Source organism: Trichechus manatus, unplaced genomic scaffold, assembly GCF_000243295.1.
Source record: "Trichechus manatus latirostris isolate Lorelei unplaced genomic scaffold, TriManLat1.0 scaffold00061, whole genome shotgun sequence".
In the NCBI taxonomy this organism is placed as follows: domain Eukaryota; kingdom Metazoa; phylum Chordata; class Mammalia; order Sirenia; family Trichechidae; genus Trichechus; species Trichechus manatus.
Window position 1 is genome coordinate 757315 of NW_004443997.1, and position 25089 is coordinate 782403.

The 25089-nt window shown below is 40.7% G+C and overlaps 1 protein-coding gene across 3 annotated transcripts in view; it reads left to right on the forward strand.

Moving 5' to 3' along the window:
- Positions 1-11901, forward strand: part of HORMAD2 (HORMA domain containing 2) — a 125036-nt gene extending 113135 nt beyond the window's left edge. For all 3 annotated transcript variants that reach the window (XM_023733692.1, XM_023733693.1, XM_023733695.1), the window contains one exon: positions 11454-11901. In XM_023733692.1, coding sequence (XP_023589460.1) covers positions 11454-11558 — 105 coding nt within the window. In that variant the 3' untranslated portion in view covers positions 11559-11901. The remainder of the gene's footprint in view (positions 1-11453) is intronic.
- The last annotated feature ends 13188 nt before the right edge of the window (positions 11902-25089 follow it).

Sequence of the window (25089 nt, forward strand, 5' to 3'; positions counted from 1 at the left end):
GATAGCAATGATTGTGAGGATGTCGCATGACTGAGCAGTATTTCGTTCTGTTGTAATAGGGTCACTATGAGTCGGAATCGACTCAATGGCTCCTATTAACAATAATAACATTATCACTACAGTTTCTAGGAAATTTTTTGTTTATTTGGGTTATACCCAATTGTCCCTATAGAACAGCTCTGTCCAGTAGAACTTTCTGTGATGATGAAAATGTCTTATATTTGTGAGGTCCAGTAGGCAGCAGCCATTTGCCACATTAAGCTGTTGAACACTTGAAATGTAGGTAATGTAACTGAGGAACTGAATTTTAAATTTTATTTGATTTTGATTAATTTAAATAATTTATGTGGCCACACATGGCTAGTGACTACTGTATTGGACAGTGCAGCTCTAGAATATATGAATAACTGTGTAACTGAACACTTTTTGTAGGTAGTAGAGGCCTAATAATTTAATTAACTTCATTTCCATTAGCAAAAGAATTATTGATACCTGTGTAAAAGACACTGCTCAAGCATCACAGAGACTCTGAAGAGCAGGAGATTAATACAAATGAATTCCTAGACATCTTAAACCCAGTCCTGGCTATAGGACAAATTGTTTACAAATAATTGTATTATTAGAAAAATACAATTACAGAAAGTGCTGTGAGGAGTCATTAGACAGAAAGTTCATATCAGATTAAAGGAGCAGGAAAGGCTGTGTGGGTGAGATAGTGTTGGAGATTGTCCTTGAAGGAATTACTCAAAGTTCAAAAAGAGAAAGTAATAGAAGATTTCTGAGATGTGGAGGAAATAGAGAAGGGGAAAAGAATGGACATGTTTGAGGAATAGTGACTGTATTAGTTTCCTATGGCTGCTGTAACAGATTACCACAAATATGGTGGTTTAAAACAACAAATTTATTCTCTCACAGTTCTGGAGGCCAGAAGTCTGAAATCAGTACCACTGGACTGAAATCAAGGTGTCAGCAGGGCCACACTCCCTCTGTTCCTTCCCTCTTCCAGCTTCTGGTAGCTGCCGGCATTCCTTGGCTATGACCACATCTCTGCCCCCCTCTTATAAGGATATGTGTGATTACATTTAGGGCCCACCTGAATAATCCAAGATAATCTTCATATCTCAAGATCACACCTATAAAGACCCTTCCCCCCTCCCCTCCCCATATAATAGTATTCCCAGGTTCTAGTGATTAGGACATGAACATCTTTTGGGGACTCATTTTTTAGCCTACCATGAAGATCCAGTTTGGCTGGAGTAGGGGTACACCTGTAGCAGTAGGAATAATAACCACCATCAGTCACTGAATGACTTGCACACATGAGATGTTGTACTTAGTGCTACGTGCTAGTCCATTTACTCATTACAAGAACTCTGTGACATTAGGAGACAAAGGAGGAATCTAATATGACTACGTTTTCCACCTTCAATGACTGGGAAATGGTGAATAACCAAAGTTGAAAGGTCATGAGGAAAAATTGGTAGCAAAGGAAAAAATGAATTTTACTTTGGCTATGTTTTAGTTTAGGAGCCCTGGTGGCATAGTGGTTAAAGTGCTCAGCTGCTAACCAAAAAGTCAGTGGTTCAAACCCACCAGCCACTCTGCAGAAGGAAGATGTGGCAGTCTGCTTCTGTAAAGATTACAACCTTGGAAACTGTATGGGGCAGTTCTACTCTGTCCTATAGGGTCGCTATGAGTTGGAATCAACTAGACGGCAACGAGTTTGGTTTGTTTTTTTTTAATGTTTAGTTTGAAGTCCTTGTAGGCTATGCCCAAGAAAGGGTCAACCCCAGATGGAAGCCTGTGAACCCTGCAAAGAGTTCCAGTGGACTGTTGTGCATTTTCCTACCATTGTTTTTCTCCTTGGGTTGAAGAAGCAAATTATAAGGAACATCAGAGAACTGGATTCAAGATTTCCACTTACTAAATGTGCAACTTGGAGGAGTCATTTCATTTATCTGAGCTTTAGTTTCTGTATCTGTAAAAAGGAATGAAAACCCCGTCCCTAACCTCACACAGTTATTGTGAGGAATAAATGAAATAAGGCAACGTGATGTTCTTAGTACAGTATATGGTCTTGGTCTGTTGTAAGCATTCGGACGTTTGTAAAAAGAGCAAAATTTTAAATATGCCAATCTTAAGTGTTTTAATTTGAAAATGATATACCTTAAAATTATATGGATCCTAAGCAACAGTTAACATTTTTACAAATCTATTATCAACTCCCTTTCCCATTGTCCAAATGGCTATTCCATACTTTCACCACTTAGTGTCTTAAGCCCCACCCAAAACCAGTTTTCCCCCTTTCTAAGCAGATGGCCTAAAACCTGCTTCATAGAAATAATTAAGGCCATTACGTATGAATTATTCAACTTTCTGCCACCATATTTAAAGATTTACCTGTATCTATATCCACTTTAGGAGCCCTGGTAGCACAGTGGTTAAAGCTCTTGGCTGCTGACCAAAAAGGTCAGCAGTTTGAACCCATCAGCTGCTCTGAGGGAAAAAGATGTGGCAGTCTGCTTTTGTAAAGATTATAGCCTTGGAAACCCTATGAGGTGGTTCTACTCTGTCTGATAGGGTCACTATGAGTTGAAATCGACTCGACAGCAGGGGGTATGTCCACTTTTACGTCCTTCCTTCTAGACCTCAGAAGAAGGAATAGCCCTTCTTTTGTCTAAAGTGAATACTTCTTTTTATATGTGCTCTTGATGAATTTCCTCCATCCTGAGCTCCAGGCCACCTAGTCAGTGCCCTGCTGGACATGTTCATTTGGATATCTCACCTTCAGTTGAGAATCTTGAAAACAGAGTCAATTATTTCTTCATCCATCTCTCCCACCATGTTCCTACCACTCACCCCTCATAGCCTCCTCTTTTTTCATCCTGGTCAGAGGCATTACCAGAAACTTGGATAATTTTTGTCATTTTTTTACTCCTTTCTTCCCTTTACCATCCCTGTGCCTATTCCAATTAATAATCAAGTCATGTTAGGGTTCAGGTTCAGGCATTCATTCTATCTCCCTTTTCAGCCCTCTACCCTGTTAGTCCTCTCCTCTGTAACATCATGGCTGTTCTTGTTCTTGCCCAGATCATTTATCTTCTGCAGCATCCTCCTAACACTCCTCATTGCTTCTTGTCTCACTCTGCTCCAAGCTACTCTTCACACTGCTGCCATAGGATCTTTAAAAAACAAATCTGCTCTTAGAACCCTTCAGTGGCACTCTATTAAAGGGTAAAGTCCAAACTTTAGAGAAGGACATTGCCTGACCCAGCCTGCCATCCCACACCCTTTCTGTTACTCCCACTGAATTATTCCCAGTTACCCCAAGGAATGCTGTTTCATACCCCTGTACCTTGTGCTCCTTCTGCCTAGAAAATTCTGCCTGCAACCCCATTCCCTAATGCCATTTGCCCAGTAAATGTCTGCTCATCTTCCACTGTTTAGTTCAAGCTTCATATCCCCTCTGAAGATTTGCCAGGCCTCCCCAGGTAGAATTGATCAGATCTCTTTTGAACCCCTCTTTTGCCCTGTACCTGACTCTATCATTTCATCTGTAACTCTCTTATTCCCCCTACCAGGCTCACTTTGAGGACATGGAGTATGTCTTGATCAGCTTTGTATCTTTAGTGTCTGGCACAGTGTCTGGCATAGAGAGGGTGCTCAAAAAACCTTTGATGAATAAACAAATTAATTACAGAACTTTTAAAGCTGTAAACTGCCTTAGATAATGTGGACAAAGACAGAATTGATGTAATAACTTTTGAAGATAAACGGAAATATCTGGCGATGACCCTAAGGAGAATACACATTAACCTCCTAAATAGAGATAGTCACGGTCAAGAACCTTGGACATAAACTACGGAAACAAGAAATTAAGAGTGGTCAAACCCTTCATAAATCCCAGTAAAATATAAGAGATGTTCCAGCATATCAGAGAGTTACAGCACCACTGGAGTTGGAGGAGGTAAGGGTTCTCTTCAAGCATTTGGTTTCTTACTGCTCATTCATCATGATGTTAACATAAGCTACATTTATGCTAATAGCGTTTGTTTTGTCATTGCTGTTGATCTACCTCTCATTGTGCCAAAAGGCTAAATATTAAGGGAAAGGAACCAAAACTAACACTAGTACAATAACTTGCTTATAGGGGCACAGACCCTCTCTGAACTATAAAATGCCTTGATTTGGGAACTGCCAAATCCAAAGATTTCAGACTTAAAACTTGATTATAAATCTACATTGGTTAAGTACTGGTTTTCTAAAGAGAAAACATTTTGCCAGATCTGACCTGACAATTTCAAAGTAAGCAAAATTTACCACACTCTCACCCCCCACCACCACCCCTGCAGTTAAAGTACTCTCGACATTTCCTGATTTCCAGGAGCTGCTCCTCCCCGTCTCCCACCCCACCCGGCCTCCTACTTTGGTTCCCCATACAGGTCTCCCTCCTAATGTAAAGTTAGTACTCTGTCCTGAACTGCTATTTCTGTATTGAAACTTATCTGTACTCTTTCCAAAGCCTGTGAGGCCTTGCTCTCAGCAGGGTGCGACTGGAAGACTATTTGATAAATTAATTTACACTAATATCATGTTGGGTAATAATTCCAGGGGAATTTACATTTTTATCAGGGATATGTTGAAGACATAACACCTAACTCTAAAAGCCATCTAATAAAGGGACATCTCTCACTGTACTGTATACCTTCCATGTCTTTTCATGATTCAGTGTCTTTAAAATGATGAACCTTCTGCCTATAATGACCTCCCCCAACCCCACCACCACCTCCAGTCTGATGAACTCCTACTCATCCTTCAAGACGCAGCTCAGTGTCCCCTCTACTGTTAAGAAGGCTTCTTTGAATTCCCCAGACTAAATTGGTCACTCCTTCTGGACTCTTATAAGATTTTGTGCACTTACTGTCTCAATTTCTTTTATCTTTTATGCAGTCTTCAGCTGGCTTTGAGGTGACTTCTGCACCCACCAGTCTAGTGCACCTCACCCACGTGGCTAAATCAAGTAGACATATTTCAGTCCTCATTTTCCTTCACCTCTCAGCAACATTTGACACTGTTGACCACCACCTGTTTTTTATGTACTCCTTCTTAAAACCCTCTTACCTTAGCCGTCTTGACATGAAAATCTGCTGGTCTTCTTTTGTCTCTCTAACTCTCTTTCTCAGTCTCCTTTGTTGGCTCATCCTCCACCTAATCTCTAAATGTTGGAGATCCTTCAGGCTATGTCCTGGCCCCTTTCCCTTCTCAGGTGCTTATCTCTTAATAAGCAAACTCATCCACACCCATGGCATTAATTAGCCTTTTACATCTCCAACTAAGACTTCACTCCTGAACTCTAGACTTCCATATACAGCTGCATATTCAATCCACTTGGGGGATTTGTAGGCACTCCAAACTCAGCAGGTTCAAAACTCTCATTGTTCTCTACCTGAGAGAACAGCACCTCCATCCATGCAGTTAGCCAAGCCAGAAACTGGGAGTTATTATTTACCTTCCTCCCTCTCCTTCTCCACCATATCCAATTGGCCATCCTTCTGACTCTACCTTCTAAGTATTTTTCTCACTATCTCCACTGCCACCCAAGTTATAACCTGACTACACCTGATCGCATGACTGATCACCCTGCATCCACTTGATACCTCCAATACATTTCTACACTGCAGGCACAGTGCTCTTGGAAGTTCATTTATTCATGCATCAAAAATATTTATTGAGCCTTACTATGTGCAAGTCACTTGCTAGATGTTGGTGATATAATTGTGACCAAGACAGGCATGTTCCTGACCTCCTGGAACTCTAAAAAGAGTACATGATTCAACTTGAAACTGAAGACACTCACAGAGGCCCCCCTTATAGCCAAATAATAGATGGGGCTATAAAATAAACAACACCTCTGAAGAATGTGCTCCTTAGGACAATCAACTATATGAGACCGAAAGGATAACATTTGCCCAAAACGGAAGATGAGAAGGCAGGGAGGGACAGGGAAACCAGTCTAGCGGAAACTAGCCCAGGGAGGAAATGGGGAAAGTGCTGACACATTGTGGGAATTGCGTCCAATGTCACAGAACAATTAGTGTAAGACATTGATTGGAAAACTAATTTCCTGTGTAAACTTTCACCTAAAGCACAATAAAATGTTATATATATATATAGATAGATAGATTTATAACATGATTAAAAAAACAGGTAAATAGGTAAATAGATTTTTTTAAATTGTGATGTAACTATGCAATGGAATAGTACTTGAAAATAAAAAGTAACAAACTACTGATACATGCAACAGCATGGATCAATCTCAAAACCATTATGTTGAATGAAAAAAGCCAGACACAAAAGACCACATCATGAATGATTCCATTTATGTAAATTTTTAGAAAATGCAAACTAATATATACTAACAAAAAAGCAGATACATGGCTGCCTGGAGCTTGGGGGCAAAGGGAGGAACAGACTGCAAAGAACCAGCAGGAACCTTCTGAGAGTCATGAAATGTTATCTATCTTGTGTATCTTGATTGATTGTGTTCACATTTGTCAAAACCCATCAAATTGTATAAATGGTTGCAGCTTATGGTACGTAAATGAAACCTCAATAAGGTTTAAATGTATGGAGGGAAAAAAATGCATAATTGGGAAACCTAACTTAATTAGGATGTCATAAGGAGAATCTCTTTGAGGGAATAATTTTTCATTTGAGATTTGAAGAAAGAGTAGTAATTAATTAGGCAAAAGGGAGCCTCATGGAGGGAAGAACATTTTAGGCAGAAGGAACATCACGTGCAAAGGTGCAGAATCAGGAATAAGCAAAGTATGAGAACCCTGAAAGGGCAGAGAGTAAGAGGTATAGTGAAGGAGCTGTGGGGAAGTGACTCTACCTGGGAGGTACTCAGGGAATCTAGGAACCCCTCAAACTGCCTGCCACAGTGTATGAGTGTGTGAGTGGAGGTGTGTGCTTTTTTCTGAGGAGAGAGTGCATAGCTTTCATCAGGCTCTCACAGCCAGTCGATGACCTCCCACCCCAAATGTAAAGAACCACCGCTGGTGATTGAAAGGCCAAGGTACAGACTTTGGACTTTATCCTAAAAGCAATGGGCTGCCGTTGGAAATTGTTAAGCCAAAAAGAAATCTGGCCAGAATGTAAAATGCACAAGGCAGGGATTTTTATCTCTTTTGTTCACTGATGTATCCCAAGCAACTATAACAATGCCATGTACATAGTTGGCACTCAATAAATAGTTACTGAATGAATGAATCAATGTCTACTATGGCATTATATTATATTGCAATCAGGTGCTTAATGCCTCTCATAAGACTCCATCCTTGAAAACAGCTGTGCCTTATTCATCTTAATATAGTACTACATACAGTGCTAGGGCCCAGCACAGTGCCTGGCTTAAAATCAGATTCAGTATGCATTCAGTTATTCAGCCAGTAATTAGTGAGCACCTACCAGATGCCAGGAACTGGGAATACAAAAACGATTAAGATATTGTCACTAACCTCAAGGAGTTTACACTGTGGCTGAGAAGACTGGTAAGTAGGCTTGAAAATACCATATAGTAAGTGCTACAAAAGGGGGTGTCAGGGAAGGCCAGCAAGCAGAAGAAACTCCAGGGCTAACCCTGGACCAGGTGAAGAAGGGAGGAGCAAAGTATGGGAATGGGCATTATAGGCAAAGTCCAGAGGGAAACAAGCAGGGCCCATCTGAAGGAACTGCAAGTAGTTAAGTTTTAGTCTGGGCACAATGAAATAGCAGAGATGGGCCAGAGCCATAAGGAGTTTGGACTTTATCCTGAGGACACTTGTTGTTGTTAGGTCCCGTGAAGTCACTTCCAACTCATAGTAACCCTTTGTACAGCAGAACAAAACACTGCCTGGTCCTGCACCATCCTCACAATTGTTGCTATGCTTGAGCCCATCATTGCAGCCACTGTGTCAGTCCATCTTGTTGAGGGTCTTCCTCTCTTTCACTGACTCTTTACCAAGCATAATGTCCTTCTCCAGGGACTGGTCCCTCCTAATAACATGTCCAAAGTACGTGAGACAAAGTCTCGTCATCCTCACTTCTAAGGAGCATTCTGGCTGTACTTCCAATACAGATTTGTTCATTCTTCTGGCAGTTCATGGTATATTCAATATTCTTCTCCAACACCATAATTCAAAGGCATCAGTTCTTCTTCAGTCTTCCTTATTCACTGTCGAGCTTTCGCATGCTTATGAGGCAATTGAAAATACCATGGCTTGGGTCAGGCACACCTTAATCCTCAGAGTGACACTAGGAAGCCATTAATGAATGAACAAGCAGAAGAGTGATGTGACTAGACTTGCACATAAGACTACTTAGGCTCCAGAGTGGAGAATGGATTAGAGAAGCAGTACTGGTGGGAGTGGGGAGAAGGGCCCAGTAATTGGGAGAGAGGATGTTGGCTTAGACTAAAGTAGAGGCAGTGGAGATAGAGAAAAGTGGATGGATTTGAGAGATATTGTGGAGGTAGGATCAGTAGGAATTAGTGATCCTGCTGTTGGGGTGAGAATGATGTAGTAGTCATTGATGACTCTGAGGTTTTTAACTTGGACACCTTGGAGGGGAATTGCACAGAATCAGAAGAAAGATTAGAAGTAGGCTTAAAGAGGAAGATGATAAATTCCAATTTGGACATATGCATTTGTGTTTTCTTTGAAACATCCAAATGGAGACTTTTAGTAGGCAGTTGGACACACACTAGATCTGGAGTTCAGAAGTACGATCTAGGCTGAACATAAAAACGTGGGGATTTTTGCTTATTAATGGTAATTGATTCCTAGGAGTCACTGAGTCATCCAGAGAGTGTGGAGGATGAGGAGAAAAGACAACAAAGATAGAACTCTGTGAGAACATTCAAATAACAAGCATTACAAAAAAAGAAGAATGAATAAAGTAATAAATGAAGGAGTTGTTTGGAATGAGGGACCCCTCCCAGTGCTTCTCAAATATACTGCTACTTAGTCAGCTGGCCATCTGTGCTTTAGGCAAAGCCTAAAGCTTTGTTCTCAAACCAAAAATGGAAAGTAGGGAAATTTCATACAGCAGAACACGTGTCTTCAGGGTTTTTTTCAGACACATGTCTAGATGCTTTACTCCTTAGGCTCTACGGGTGAATGACTCATAGTAGCTTCTTGTTAATAAGTATACGAGAAACACTTTAAAAGGTATATTTTAAGAAAATACAACAAACTGTAGTAGAAGTTCTTTGATGTAGTTATCTGATGTAGCTCAAATCATCCAGGTAATCTGTCTAGCCTGCTGATTGCTGGCCCTTTGCTTGGCTGGTTGGCTTTGTCATCAAATGTGCAAACTCAGCCAGTTGGAATACACCTGAAAAATGTTTCTCAGATGTTCCTTGGTATGGATAAATTTGTTGGCTTATGCAGTTCACTTAATCTACGTTAGGAAGCGTCCCCTGACTAACGATAACATATTTGCTTTAGAACCCACTGGTTTCTGTAAACCATTGAGAGTTCCCAGACCTCACTGGTTGCCTTGAGATTGTGTACATTATTGAAGATGTTTTGACTAACTCATTGCAATAAAATTGCAATTCTGGAACTTGCAATAAAACTCTTATTTACTGAGCAATAGAAGAAAAAGGGAACAAAAGTATTAAACCAGCAGACCAACTTCGTCATTCGAGAATTTATACACCCATTTTCTGTTCTTCCCAGTGTACCCAGATTTGAAAGAAGTGAGGATAATTTGGTTCAGATAGAAAACACACCCAAGCAACATTGTTTGACAAACTACATTTTACCAAGTATTTTTTTCTTATAACCAAACCGTAACAGATTCATCTCCTAGATAAAGAAGTTTATTTTTGTGCTTTGGGTTTTTATGTTGCTGTTTCCTCTCCTTTAGAGCAGGCTATTTCAAATTTTTACCTTTATAAGCAAACCAGTTATTTGGTAAGCAGCTTCATTTATTTTCTCAGACTTTTACTGTTTAAAACTTTTAAATTAAAAAAATTTAAATAGTCTGTTAAAATAGCCTATGTCTTGGCTTAGGGGCAGAAGTGGTTCAGTGGTAGGATTCTTGCCTTCCATGTGGGAGACCCGGGTTTGATTCCAGCCAAGGCACCTCATGCACACCCACCACCCCTCTGTTAGTGGAGGCTTACATGTTGCTGTGATCTGGAACAGGTTTCAGCGGAGCTTCCAGACTAAGATGGAATAGGAAGACCTGGCAATCAACTTCTGAAAATCAGCCAGTGAAAATCTCATGATCACAATTGTCCAATCCACAACCAATCAGGATGATGGCACAGGACTGGGCAGCATTTCGTTCTGTTGTGCATGAGGTCACCATGAGTCAAGGGCCGACTCAGCGGTAGCTAACAACAACATGTCTTGGTTTAAACCAAAGGAAATTTGTGGTTCCTGAGATCAGGAATTTAACTGCTTTCTAAAGCTAAAGTATAAACTGGTTTTAAATTAGCCATTTTCAGACCCAATCTTTGGTTCTAAATGGTACTTAAATTCTTTATTGACATTCCCACTATTTTGTAGTAATAGCATATCAATAATAACAACTTGCATCTATATCAAAAGAAAAAAAAAGATCGTAATGTGGGAGCTTCTACTAGATATTCTGACAAGTCTTGCTTTACAAATATATACATATATGTATATGTGTGTGTGTGTGTATTATATCTTATTTCATTCTCCTACCAAAGAAAGAATAGAGGACATGGAAAAACTTTTCCTCCTATCTAGTGGCTGGAAAATATGAAAATGTCCTCTATATATATCTTGGAATTCAAGGGTTAGAGATTGTCTGACAGATTATAATACACCAAACTGTTGATTTAGTTAAGCAAAAACAAATTCTAAAATCTTTAACAAAGCTGAGCCCAGTGGTGAAATATATATTATAAGCATATAATATAGATGTATATGGTGGTTCACTAATCTTCCCATTAATCAATAACATATACTTCCCTCCAATCAGAAGGGCCATGGTCCCTCCTAATTTACTAATCTGAACATATGATAGAAAAGGCAAGGCTGCATGTCTCTGCTAACTGAAATTGGGACTTAAGTTATATTTGCCTCTAAAGCAATCAGTGCCCTAGATCTCTCCTGACCTTTAATTGCTCCTTGGCCCCACACCTTGACAACCCTTCCCTCACGAGTTGGATATGCTAAATTCACTAGAGAGAGCCAAGAAGCTGTCCCTGAAGTTGGCTGCCTCCAGTGGCCCTCAGCTCCTGAAACTTGGAATACAAGACTCTGATACTGGCATCAGGGCCTTAGTGTATGGCCAAACCAGCCCACGGGAAAGCAGGTTTGGATCCGTTATACAGCTAGAGGGATTAATGCGTGGTCTGCCTGTCTTGTGTGTGCCTTGCGCAGACGTCAAATTTTCAGCTGAATCGTGTCTCTCTCTGGTGATTCTCACAGATTGAAAGAATGGATTTTGTGTACAGTCAGCAGAGTTCAGAGAGCTCCAGGAAGAAGAGGAAGGTCAGCGAGCCAGTGAAAGTCTTCATTCCTAATAGAAAATGAAAGATGCCTTCGCTTCACTACATTTATTTAAAAGTAATTTTATTTTGCAACAAGCATGCGTTAAGTATCTTAGCAGGAAAGTAAGTTCCTATCACCAAAACCTTTTTATGGATTTGTTGCTTAACTTTTTTAGTCAGTTTACTAAGTGCTAAATTACTCCGTAGGACACAGGCTCTCTTTGCCGCAAAGAAACGAGGTCACTGGAGCTGCCTTGGGATAGCATTACTTCGAGGCTGAGTTAGAAATGAGACACCCTTTATGTTTCTAAAAGAACCGCAGCAGCTCTTTTGAAAAGAAATAAGCTGTTCTCAAAGGAAAGAAGGGTTTTCTTTGCATCATTAAACTCCCCAGGCATTTAGACTACTGTGAAATGTTTTAACTTGTAACCTGTGCACTAGAATCCTTTTTTAGCGTTGTTAGAACTCCCACAGAATTGCATAGGATGTGTGTGGTGGTGCTTATCCAGGTCTGATTTATGTATTAACTTCAGTCAGAGGTTGATCAGCTAAGTGTTGGACCAAAACGTACTCTCCATGTAAATTTCCTCAACTCTGGCCCAAGGCCTGTCTGTCAGCTAATTTAGGGCAGGGGAATATGCTGCAATTCAGGAGCCTGGCTCGCTTCTTAAGGCCGATATTAGATGCTTCCTGACAAACCTTTCCAGTTATCAGTCTGCAGATGATGCTGTTAGACCCGTCCTTACTCCAGAAGAAGTTTGGTAGGCTTAATGATTAGCATTAGATGAATAATAAATGACATAAAGTGTTATTTTTATTGTTTATATAATGTGGAATTTACTAATTTAAATGGATAGGACTAAGATAAATGATGTTAAGTATGTGTGCTTTATGACTAAATAAAACCAAAATGCAATGTTTTTTTCTGCTCCACTTTTTTTTTTCAAACAAGAAGTTTATTTACTTAGATGTGTGTTTCTCAAAGTGTAGCAAGGACATTAGCACCGGGGTTCTTGTTAAAATACAGATTACTAGGCCTGCCTCATTTCTACTAAACCAAAATCTCAGGGGGTGCAGCCCTGTGGAAAACTGCCCTGTTCTTGTGCACATAAAAGATTGAGAACCTGTGACCTCTGACCTAGATGAAGAGGAGAATCTCTGGGGCCAAATAACAAATGTGGACACTAGCCAGCAGAAGGCTGGGGTTTGATAGCAACAGAGAAGAAGATCCAAGGGAACTGGCCTTTCCAGCACCTCCCCTTCCCAGACACTCGTCCATTTCTGATTGCCCAGGGGTGGCCTACAAAGTGGGGTCTTGAGTTGGGCTGTAGCACCAGGACTTCTGGGGAGGAGCAGTTCCCCTTTTCCAGCATATTAACTGTACTCGCATACACTTGTTCTGCCACTAAAAGGAGGGGAAAGGCATTGGGTTTATTATATCCATGAGAGAATTGTAGCCTGAGTCACCACAATTTCTTTTAAGAGAATCACTTAAAGAGATTAGCCGTCTAGTAGAGGGATTAGGCTTGTTCTGTGTCTCTCCAGAGGGCAGATCCAAAACGAAATTGGGAAAAGCTACAGGAGGTCAATTTGGCTCTGTATAAGGAGGAGCTTTTTAACTCTCCACAAGTTGTCAGAATTTTGAAATGGGCTACCTTGTGAGAAAGTGAGCTTACTATCACTGCAATGGTTTGAACACAAAGGAGCTTTTTTACAAAGACTAGGAACCTTTGTCTCTCAAAGCGAATTTGTTATCTGGAGTAATTAGTTAACCTGAATTTCAAAAAGAACTGTTTTGTTTAAAGGGGGAATTTAGCTTTCAATCTACATTTATAATTTTCCTAAACTTAGCCTGAGGTTGATAGAGTCTTTAAGTCAATCTAAAATCTGAATCTGTCTAGAAAATTTCTGTTATGATTTTATTCTTTATTAACACCTCCTCCTTCAACAATAGCTGGAATGCATATCTCTGATGCAGTGATGGAAGAAGCAGCAGAGAGAAGTGGCTGGGACCTTGGCTGGGCATACAGGGGAGGAGATCTCTTATCCAGAGGATCTGATAACTGTGGAAATACGAACTAGCTGATTTTACCCAGCATAGCTCATATATGCAATCAGCTAGCAAGATTGGAGGATATTCAGTTCTATTTACTGAATGATTTATTAGGGAGAAAGAAATCTTTTGTCTGTTCATTTCTGTACTTAATAGTAATGGAATGAATAAACACAAGTGCATGAGGGAGCTGGAACTTCAGTAAGAAGAATGAAAACCTAGACCCCAAGCTGGGAAGACTGAGTTGTACTAGACTAGTCATTCCCTCCCCCTGACTGCATTTGATTCATCAGTGTGATTACAAAGATCAGATGGCAATAGCTTGGAAAGTGGGACATTGTTAAATTAAAAATTATGCAAGAGAAATTTGAATTCGCTGTTTGGGGTTTTTCTGCCTTTACAGAAAGTTGGTCTAGCTGGAAAGAGATGTGTTAGGTTTGTGATTGCCGCCAGCCTTTGAAGCCAGGCACGGAAACTGCACCTTCATTTCCCCTCTCTCAGGTCCCTCTGGTGTTTGGGTTCTTTCATTCTCCAGCTCACCTCTGCCAGGAAGAGGCTGGAAATAGTCATCATGTCAAAGTTGCCTTCACATGAATTCAAAGTTGTGTACGTGTTTTTAAATTCCACGAACTAGTAGAGCCCATTTTCAATTTATCTTAAAATTGTCAATTTATGGTTTTAAATCCAGCGGTATTGGCTATTTAGAGGTTTCCATAGATTTGTATAGTAAAAATAATTCTCAGTTCTAATCATCATCATTTGGAAGGAGGACCCAAATGATAAAATGAAACTTCACTAATCTCTTTAAGAGTTAAGGCAAGGTCCTCCAAGTTGGAAGATTCTAGGTCCTATAAGAGTGAGAAATGGCTTTGTTTGTCCCAAATATATCCTCCTTAGAAAGTACTAGTTTGTTTTTTCAAAAGGGTAATATTTTAAGTGTGATTTGTGTAATGAGGCCCTGGCTAAAACTTAATATACAGTTTTCAGTTTCTGTAGAGACGAGGACACTATTGAGGACATTATTTTTTTGGTTTTAAGAAAAAAGTTTTAATTAATGGGTCTTTTGGTTATCCAATGGTAAAGCCAAGATCCTATGCAGAAATCAAGGGACTTGAGGTGCTAGGAGCTAATCTGCTCACACAGTGTAAAAAGCCTACTTCTCCCTGGGAGCATTGTTACTGTTGTTAGTTGCCATGGAGTCGGCTCCAACTCATGGTGACCCAGTGTACAACAGAACAAAATCTTGCCTGGTCGTGCGCCATCTTCGCAATCATTAATATGCTTGAGTCCATTGTTGTGACCGCCGTGTATTCTGAGTGCCTTCCACCTTAGGGGGCTCATCTTCCAGTACTACATCAGACAGTATTCTGTTGTGATCCATAGGGTTTTCACTGGCTAATTTTCAGAAGTAGAATGCTAGGCCTTTCTTCCTAGTCTGTCTTAGTCTGGAAGCTCTGCTGAAACCTGTCCACCATGGGTAATGCTGCTGGTATTGGAAATACTGGTGACATAGCTTCCAGAATCAGCAACACACAAGCCATCATAGTACTTTGGGTGCAGTACATCTCTACAAATAGGGTTTTACTTTCTGGGAGTGTCAAAGTTGTTGAGATTGACTCTTGTAGGAGAGGTGGGCCACAAGTACTCCTGGCTGAGTGTGTGTGTGGTGGTGGTGGTGGTTGGAGTGGCTAGGGAGGTCTCTGTAGGGGACCCTTGAAAATGACTTGGCCAGTAGTCCTGGGAATAGACTGATCTACTCAGCTTCAGGGTCTTTTCCTGTGCTATTCAGGGCTTCAAACCAGTTCCGTCCAATTCAAACCCCTGCTGAGAATTTTCGTTTCTAACAAGTTCCCTGATGAGAATTTGCATTCCCTCCACAGATATACTGAATCAGAATCTACATTTTAACAAGATGGCCAGGTGATTCTTATGTATAACTTCCTGGGAACTTGTTAGAAATGCAGATTCCCAGCAGGGGTTCAAACAAACGTTGGAAGCCCTGGATAATTCCATTATTTTATCCCTGAGCCTTCAATAAACATTTAGTCTGGCCTTAACCTCACCGTGAGGTCCAGCGGTACAAGGGTTTCCCTGTGACGAGTGGAGAGGCAGGCTGGTTAAGATAACCAGAAATATCTAGGACATGCTGGTGGAGCATGTAAGCATTCTGTGGGGACTCAAATACTTAAGAGACAGAAGCCAGGTATAAGAGTGGACTTTTTGGAGCTGTGATTTGGGAATTAAAGGAAAGCATAACTCCTGAAGGCTGGAGAAGTCTGAGGCATCTGAGTTCAATTTGGATAATCACTAATCATCTCTAGGGTGAGTAGACAAAGATAGTTTTCAGTTTTCCATCTTCCTTTTAACAAAGTAGTTTAGAAAAATCTACTGTGTTCAAAACCTGACAGCCATTTTCTGGACAAGTTATTTCACCTCTCTTACCCTCAGTTTACTTATGTGGATAATAATACTCACTACCTTATAGCCTGTTGTGAGGATTAAAGGATTTAAGCAGACTGCCCAGCACACATAGTCACCGTTGTTGTTAGGTGCCATCGAGTCGGTTCTGACTCATAGTGACCCTTTGTACAACAGAATGCAACACTGTCCACGGTCCTGCGCCATCCTCACAGTCATTGCTGTGTTTGAGCCCATGGTTGCAGCCACTGTGTCAATCCATCTCGTCGAGGGTCTTCCTCTTTTTTGCTGACCCTCTACCTTACTAAGCATGATGTCCTTCTCAGGGACTGGTCCCTCCTGATAACATGTCCAAAGTACATGAGATGAAGTCTCACCATCCTTGCTTCCAAGGAGCATTCTGGGTGTACTTCTTCCAAGACAGACTTGTTCATTCTTCTGGCAGTCCATGGTATATTCAACATTCTTCACCAACACCATAATTCAAAGGCGTCAATTCTTCTTTGGTCTTCCTTATTCATTGTCCAGCTTTCACATGCACATGAGGTGATTGAAAATATTATGGCTTGGATCAGGCAAACCTTAGTCCTCAAAGTGACATCTTTGCTTTTCAACACTTTAAAGTTACTAGTGCTCAACAAATGTTAATCACTATCACTGCTCTCTACTCCCAGCAGTCCTCTTCCTTAGCAACAGGCATTGAGTATTCCTGTGCTGCTTTCTGCCTGCCCAGAGACACTTCATCAGCACCCCTCCAAACCTCAGGCTCGCTCTTGGACCATGCACCCTCCCTACTCCTTTCCCCAAATCAAAACTCCCGTCCTCTCAAGACAGTTCGTCAGAAGCAAAGCATCAGTCTAAGCTTCATGTGCTGTCCTCCATATTTGCATTTGAAAACAGAAGCTTGTTAATAGGAAGGAATGAATCTCACCTAGGGTCTTCAGTATGGGAAGAGATGGAATAAACAGTGAAGAGGAAAGGCTAAGGAGAACTTTGTAGCTATCTTCAAACACATGAGGGCTGTCACCAAGAGGAGAGGACCACAGACCCAGTCTGTGTAGTTCCAAAGAGCAGAACACAGACCCAGAGGGAGGAAGCTGCAGGAAGGCAGATTTGGGCTCGATAGACTGAAGAATTTACCCCCATGCTCTAGCAAAGTGCTTGGCACATAGAAGGCATTGACCACAGTTTGCTGTTTTGATTGGCAATCAGAGCTGTGATCAGGTGACTGCTTCTGGCTGCAGTGAGTTTCCATCACCAGAAGTGTTCAGGCTGAATTATCCAGAATGGTGTCCCTTTGGAAAAGAGTTGAACCAAATGAATACCGTTATGAATTGAATTGTATCCCTCAAAATTTTGTGTCAACTTAGCTAGGCCATGATTCCCAATATTGTGTGATTGTCCACCATTTTGTCATCTGATGTGATTTTCCTATGTGTTGTAAATCCTACCTCTATGATGTTAATGAGACAGGATTAGAGGCAGGACTCAATCTACAAGATTAGGTTGTATCTTGAGTCAATCTGTTTTGAGATATAAAAGAGAGAAGTGAGCAGAGAGACAGGGGGACCAGACCTCTTGCCACCAAGAATGAAGCACCAGGAGGGGAGAGCGTCCTTTGGGTCCCTGTGCTGAGAAGCTCCTAGACCAGGGGAAGATTGATGACAAAGACCTTCCCCCAGATCTGACAGAGAGAGAAAGCCTTCCCTTGGAGCTGGCACCCTGAATTCAGACTTCTAGCCTCCTAGACTGTGAGAGAATAAACTTCTGTTTGTTGAAGCCATCTACTTGTGGTATTTGTTATAGCAGCACTAAATAACTAAGAGAAATACTGAGTTCTCTTTCAGCGGTAAAATTCTATGGCATTTTTATTAATGGTAGAATTTCAACAGAGATATTTTGGACCAAGGGAACATTTCATAAATCCCTTTCCTAAAAGGCAGCAGAGTGAGGTGGTTAGAACTGAGAGTTCTGAGTGGTCATTACCTGATTCAAACCCGGTCGTTCCACTTACTAGCTGTGTAACTTTGGGCAGGTTGTTTGCTCTCTCTGTATCTGTTTCATCATCTGTAGAATGGGGCCAATAACTGTGCCTTCCTCACAGAGTTATTGTGAGAGTTAACAAGAGTTAATACAAGTAAAGCGTTTAGAAGAGTGCCTGGCACATAGAAAGTTAAGTGCTCAATAAACATTAGTTACGAGGTGTTATCTGATACCCTTGCCACTTCTACAGGTTTTTAAGTCTTTTCAGTATGTAGAAAGCGATCCGTTTTAGCACAGTTGACCCTGATGTTGTTTTTTTCCTAAATCATATGCCAACCAGGGCCTCTGTAATTAACCAGTGCGTTTTCTATCTCCTACAAGCCAGCTGTAAGTGTCCATGGGTAGCGCAAATGGTTTGCATTTGACTACTAACCTAAAGGTTAGTGGTTTGAACCCACTCAGCAGTGCCATAGAAGAAAGGCCTGGCGATCTGCTTCCATAAAGATTACAACCTAGAAAACCCAGTTCTACTCTGTAACACATGGGGGTGCCATGAGTCAGAATTAACCTGATGACAAAGTTGTGGTGGGTGACAAGCCAGGTGAAAGCTAAACCAGCAGACTGAGCCTGTGGCACCCAGTTTATGAAGGATCCTCACTGATACTGATGAAACGGTAAGGGCTGTGGGCACCCTAACCCTGCTATGTGCCTGGTAAGTGGTAAATGCTCAGAAATATTCGTTGAATGAATAAACGAACTTGGCAGAGTCCTTATCATTTCCTACATTCTATTTATCCTTGGTTAGGTAATACAGTCACATGATTTAAAATTCAAAGGAACAAAAGGATATATAGTGAAAATATTCCTCCCACCCTGTCCCCCAGCCACCAGCCCCCCTTTTCCATAGGTAACTCACATAACCACTTTCTTATATGTCTTTCTAGAGCTATTTTAAGAATAAATGAGCAAACACACTTGCATATGCTTGTTCATTTCCTCCCCTACATTTAAGCAAACGGCAGCATACCTTGCTGCGGGCAGGATTACTGAAGTGGCCCCAGCATGGAGACATGAAGGAGGAATTGTAGAAGGAAGAGCCCAAGACAGAACAATCACCAAGGAGACTACATTAACCCAGATGCAAAGTGCTTAGGGCCCGGGCTCTAATATTAAAGAGGGTAATCAGAGAAAGAATTGTTTGAGTGAGTTTTAGCTTAAAAAGAAAGTTATTGAGATATAAATTGCAGATGATAAAACACACCCATTTTAAGTGTGATGAGTTTTGACAAATGTAGACACTGAGTAACCACCACCACAATCAAGATAGCATTTTCATCACCCCGGAAGCTCCTTCCTGTCCCTTTGCAGCCAGTTCCCCTCCCCTGGACCCAGACAGTCACTCCTCTGCTTTGTCAGTTTTTCAGCATTTGTGTTACAGGCCTACATGCCCCTGGTGGGGCCTCCACTCAGGAGAGCTGATTCTAGTATCAGTCAACATCAATTAAGCACTCCCTCTGGGCCAGGCAACTAAGCACCCAGCATGTGCTCCTTCATCTCATCCTCTCAGCAGCCAGTGGAAGCAGATACTGTTGTTATCTTGATTGTAGATGAGTATCTGAAATATGTTGTTGTTAGCTGCCATAGAGTTGGCTCTGGACCATGACAACCCCATGTACAACAGGTTTGGGCTGTTGTGATCCATAGGATTTTCATTGGCTGATTTTCTAGAGTAAATCACCGGGCCTTTTGTCTTGGTCCATCTTAGTCTGGAAGCTCCACTGAAAATTGTTCAGCATCATAGCAATGCACAGCCTCCACTGACAGATGAGTAGTGGCTGCACCTGAGGTACATTGGCCAGGAGTTGAACCTGGGTCTTCTGCATGGAAGGTTAGCATTCTACCATTCAACTACCAGGTATTAAAAACAAACCAAACCCGTTGCCATGGAGTCGATTCCGACTCATAGCAACCCTATATAGAGAAGTTAAATCACTTGTCCAAGGTCACACAACTAGAAAATAGCAATCCGGTTCCAGGGACCATCTATGAAAATAATCAAAAAAATATTTAAACTTCACCAGAAAGATCTCACTAGTGTACAACAAAATCTATGGATTGAAGGGAAGAAAATAATCCTTAGTAGGTTAATACAGGACAGATTTGTTCAGCAACCTCAAAGTGTGCTTTAAATGACCTTTCTCAATAGGTTTTAGTTAGTCCGTAGGCAGAGAATGTTCACTTCATTCCTTTGCCTTAAATGTGCACACCAGCCACGCTGCTTTCTTCTAAGAAATTATAACATTTAGAACTGCTTCTTGATGTTAAAGAACTGGTGTGGTCAGGGTATTACTGAGAATGACAACTATCTCTGCTTATCTGTGAGGCTCAGAATATGCATGTCATTCTCAAACCACAAGGAATGTGGTTAAGTCCCCTGGTCACATCCCTTAACAAAGATTTATCTGTCTAACTGTTGCCTCTGAAGAACTTTTCTCTTGAACTAAGATGTTAATTCATAGTGATGCCTACTAATGGGCCTTCCCTAAAGGGAAGTCTATTAAAGGAATTAATTACATTGAATGGTTGAAAAGTTCCAAACGTAATGAAATGGCTCCCCAGCTATAATAGTATAAGAAGAAAACCACTGTACTAAATCGTAATGGAGACAAATCCCTATACAGGGAAATGCAAGTTTGTTAAGGTAACTGCAGACCCTACGAGAAGCAAGGTAATGAAAACGTTAATAATGAAAAAAATTTTCACTCACTGATGGGATTTTATTAAATATAGTTCATATTTCCCCCAACATTTCAAGTTCTTTATTACCAGCTCATTTGAGGCCTAAGTTTGCCGTGTAACAAATATTGCCAATTTACCTTAAAATGTAATTGTAATGTTATTTAAAATAAGAAACTAGTTATCTCCAGTCAACATAGAATAAAAGGGACATGGGATGCAGTAAGTGGCATTCAAATTAGAGAGAAGGTGGTAGAATTATCTTTTCTGGAAGTCTGGATTGGTTGCAACACAGTTCTGCCTAAAGCCTGGGGAACAGATTAGACAACTTCATGGTCTCTTCTTCCTCTGGAAGGTCTAGTTTCACTGCTCAAATCTCCAGAAATGATAATAGCAGAAGATAATGATAATGGCAGAGGATTAACTGCAGTGCTAGGAGTTGTACAGGTAACTGGTAGACTGCCAGTGCATTGGTTTCTAGGTAGGTTGAGGAAGGTGATGCAGTATAGAGAATTTAGTAGAGATTTGTCAGTTGCTAAATCTAGATTTTAATTTTGACCTTGGTTCTGCCTTTATATCTGAACAGATCATTTAGGTCCTCTATTCCTCTGTTTCTTAACCCTTTCATGGTCTAATTATTTTCTGCTTTGAATTTTTTTTTTTTTTTTGGATACCATGTATTTTCATTAATGGAAGCATGCTGAGTCATGAAGTAGGTTTAAATTTTTGGAACCAACTTGACGGCACCTAACAACAACAATATAGATTTTGAGAAATATTATCTGGTACTGCATGGTTACCACAGAACTTTTAAGGTTCTCGAACCCATACTTAGCAGTTGCCTGTCTGTACCACCAGACCTTGGTTGCTGATGTTTTTTTGTGGCTCCTTCCACTAAGTTACATGGGGAATCTCTGGTTTTTCAAATATGACACAAAAAAACAAAACAAAACCCACCAGGGCTCCCTAACTATCACACAGGAAACCATAAATATGCTTACAAGGCTTATCTAGGGATACAAAAGCCAAAAGAGACAAAATTTTTACCCAGTCATGCTTCCTGGTTACACTACCTTACTTGCAAGCCTTATACCCTAGCTATTTTGCTTCAATTAACGTTTCTTTCAACTTTCACCGTTATACAAGTCCCCACTGGAGGGAAGCAAATATTTTCAGTGGTAAAATATACTACCAAAGAACCTGAGAGCTGGAAAAAGTAGGTGCTACACCTATATACCATGGACTGTGTTAAACTGTAAAATGTGGATGGTAAACCTGTCATCCACCGAGGGTTTTTAACAACCAGGAGGTAGAAGCAGTGTATTCTGATGTTGTCGTTGTTAGCTGGCTTCAGATTGGCCCTGACTCATGGCAACCCCTTGCACGATGAAACGAAACATTACCTGCCCAGTCCTGTACCATCCCCATGATCAGTTGCAGATCAGACTGCAACTGTTGTAATCCATAGGATTTTCATTGGCTGATTTTCAGAAGTTAATCACCAGGTCTTTCCTCCTAGCCCATCTTAGTCTGGAAGTTCTGCTGAAACCTGTTCCACATTATAGCAACACACAAGCCTCCAATGACAGACGGGCAGTGGCTGTGCATGAGGTGCACTGGCCAGGAATCGAACCCAGGTCTCCTGCATGGAAGGCAAGAACTCTACCACTGAACCACCACTGCCCCTGTGGGTTGCAAACATCTACTCTAAATCTGGTGCAGTGCTCAAATCCCTCTGCTTGGGCTCTGGGGTAGCTCGGAGAAAGGGTGCGGGGGCTCTCTTGAGGGGTCCAGTCCATCAGTGGTTCTAAAGAGAGCCTGCTAGACACCTAATCGCTAGGAGCCAGGGGAGGCTGGACCAGTTCTCTGCTCCCACCCCAGGCACCGGGGTTAGCTTGAGCAAAAATAGGGCTTCAAACCAGAAGGAACCGGTTCGAAGTCCTGAGCAAAAGCAAGATCCATCTGAACCTAATCTGTGGTTAACTGAAACATGGGCTTATGTCAGAATCAAATCAGTCTGAAGGATGAGCCTCAGGGGAAAGTTGTTTTTATTAAGGAAACTCATTTATGATTACAGTAAACATAAAACAGTTATTTGTGTGCTATAAACTCTTTATGAGATTATGGTGGTAACACAATATGCAAAGTAACTTAGAAAAGTTACAGAGTTACAAGATGGTAAACCACGTTTCAATATTTGCTATTGCTTGGATTTTAAGTGTTTCTTAGAACGGACAAACGAAACAAAATCTAACATAGTTCTAGCTAAAAGTCATTAGAATAACCGTTCTGATGGAAACTGTCAAACCAATTCTGTAACCAAAAAGATAAACAGCTTAAAACTTCCAGGTATCAGAATTATTGTAATATTCCCTTTATCAAACACCAATAACTGAAATTTATAGGTAAGAATTTACAGTAAGCGGCAGGTACTTGGAAACTTGTCAGTTAAGGTTTCGCATTATAGTAGAACTTCTGCTGTAAGCTTTTTAACCCTCTAAAGCTAGAAAAGTAAAAAAAAAAAAAAACTTTCACAATTAGTTTCTAAGGAAATTATATAAAGGTCATGTACAAAGAGAAAAGGTTTAGATTGTCATTTCTAATAGGATGTAAGCCTCTGAAAGAAAAACAACCTATTTTTTGTGGGGGGGGTAGAGTGGGGTTTATATATAAATAACAATCAAAATCTCTTTTTCTGATATATTTCAAAAGGAGATAAGTTAACTGAATCACTTAAAAGTGACTTCATTTCCTGCTGCTTCCCCAATTCCTTCAAAATTAACAATACAACAAATATTTGCATAGGTTTATTATTCATATTTAATCATGAATAATTCACTTTGTACAGATAGCTGGGTAAACAAGAGATTTGAAATTTCCTTCTTCTAGAATATTTGTCCATTGGCTGAGTGGAAACAGCATCAGTGGTGATTTTATATGATCTTCAGTGGCCTCTTGCCCTCCCTCCCCAAAGCCAGAGGTTCCCCCTTTTTGTGCTTTTTTTTAAATTTACTTCTTTCTGTCAATTCCTGAGCTACACCTCATCAACACTACATTTTTTACTACAAAATGAAAGATTAGTTCAGTCAGCTCTTTAGTCTACAAAACAACATGTAGTATATATTTCCCATTTTCCACAAAATGAGGATTTTATACTTCAAATTTGCCTTTGTGTGGATACCATCTTAATTTGGGAAAAGATCCTTCAGAACTCATTCTGCCAAGTCATTACATCCTTCGTCGTCTCATATCAGTCATTAACAATTTCACAGTTATTTGACTATCTACTACAAAGCCGGTTCTCTTTTCCCTCTGCTCCTCCCAGGTCTATGTGAGGCAGTGAAGCACGTATCACTAAACACAGGTTTACCCAGGGCATTTCCACCTCTGGCGAAGGGACATAATTTACTAAAGGTCAGGGATCCTTCTGTTCTGTGAACGCCATGAATCCAATAGTGATAGTATAGCCTGTGGTTTAGGTGAGAATTAGGCTTGTGTTATTCAGCTACGGCCAACTGAGGGGGGTCATAGTATACCCTTGAGAAATCCCTGCTCTTTATCATGCCTGGCAAATAATTCTAAGAATCTTAGCCACCTACCAAATGTCGTGCATCCACCCTGACTATAGTAGAGGAGGACAAACATAGGGATATATGTGTGCTCCCTTCAGCAGTACGTATCAGAAAATGTGAAAACCATAGACATATGGCAAATAACAGTCCAGAGACTAGGAAATACAACTTGACTAAATTAAAAAGGATTGTTTTCCTCATTTAACAAACAGATAGTGTTTATTATGTGCTACACATGCTCTAAGCACTATATACACATTCATTCTTTAATCCCCATAACGACCTTATGAGGGAGGTACAATCTTTATCCCATTTTACAGATTAAGAAACTGAGGCACAGAGAAATTAATTAATTTGCTTACTACCACACAACTAGGAAGTGGTAAGGAGTCCCTGGGTGGCACAAACAATTAAACACTCAACTACTAGCTGAAAGGTTGGAGGTTCGAACCTACCCAGAGGCACCTTGGAAGACAGGCCTGGTGATCTGCTTCTGAAAGGTCACAGCCTTGAAAACTTATAGAGCCATTCTACTCTGCACATGTGGGATCACCATGAGTCGGAATTGACTTGATGGCAACTGACAACAATGAGTGGTAGATCCAGGATTTGAACCAGGCAGTCTGGCTCCAAAGTCTGTGCTTTTAACCACCATGCTCTGCTGTTTGGATAATACCTGCCTATGGTAGAAAGTTTGGAAAAAGAAGAAAAGCATGAAGAAAAGTTACCCATAATCCCAATACCATTTTAGTATATTTTCTCTGTGTGTGTATGTGTGTATGTTGTGTGTATATTAATTTAATGGACATTAT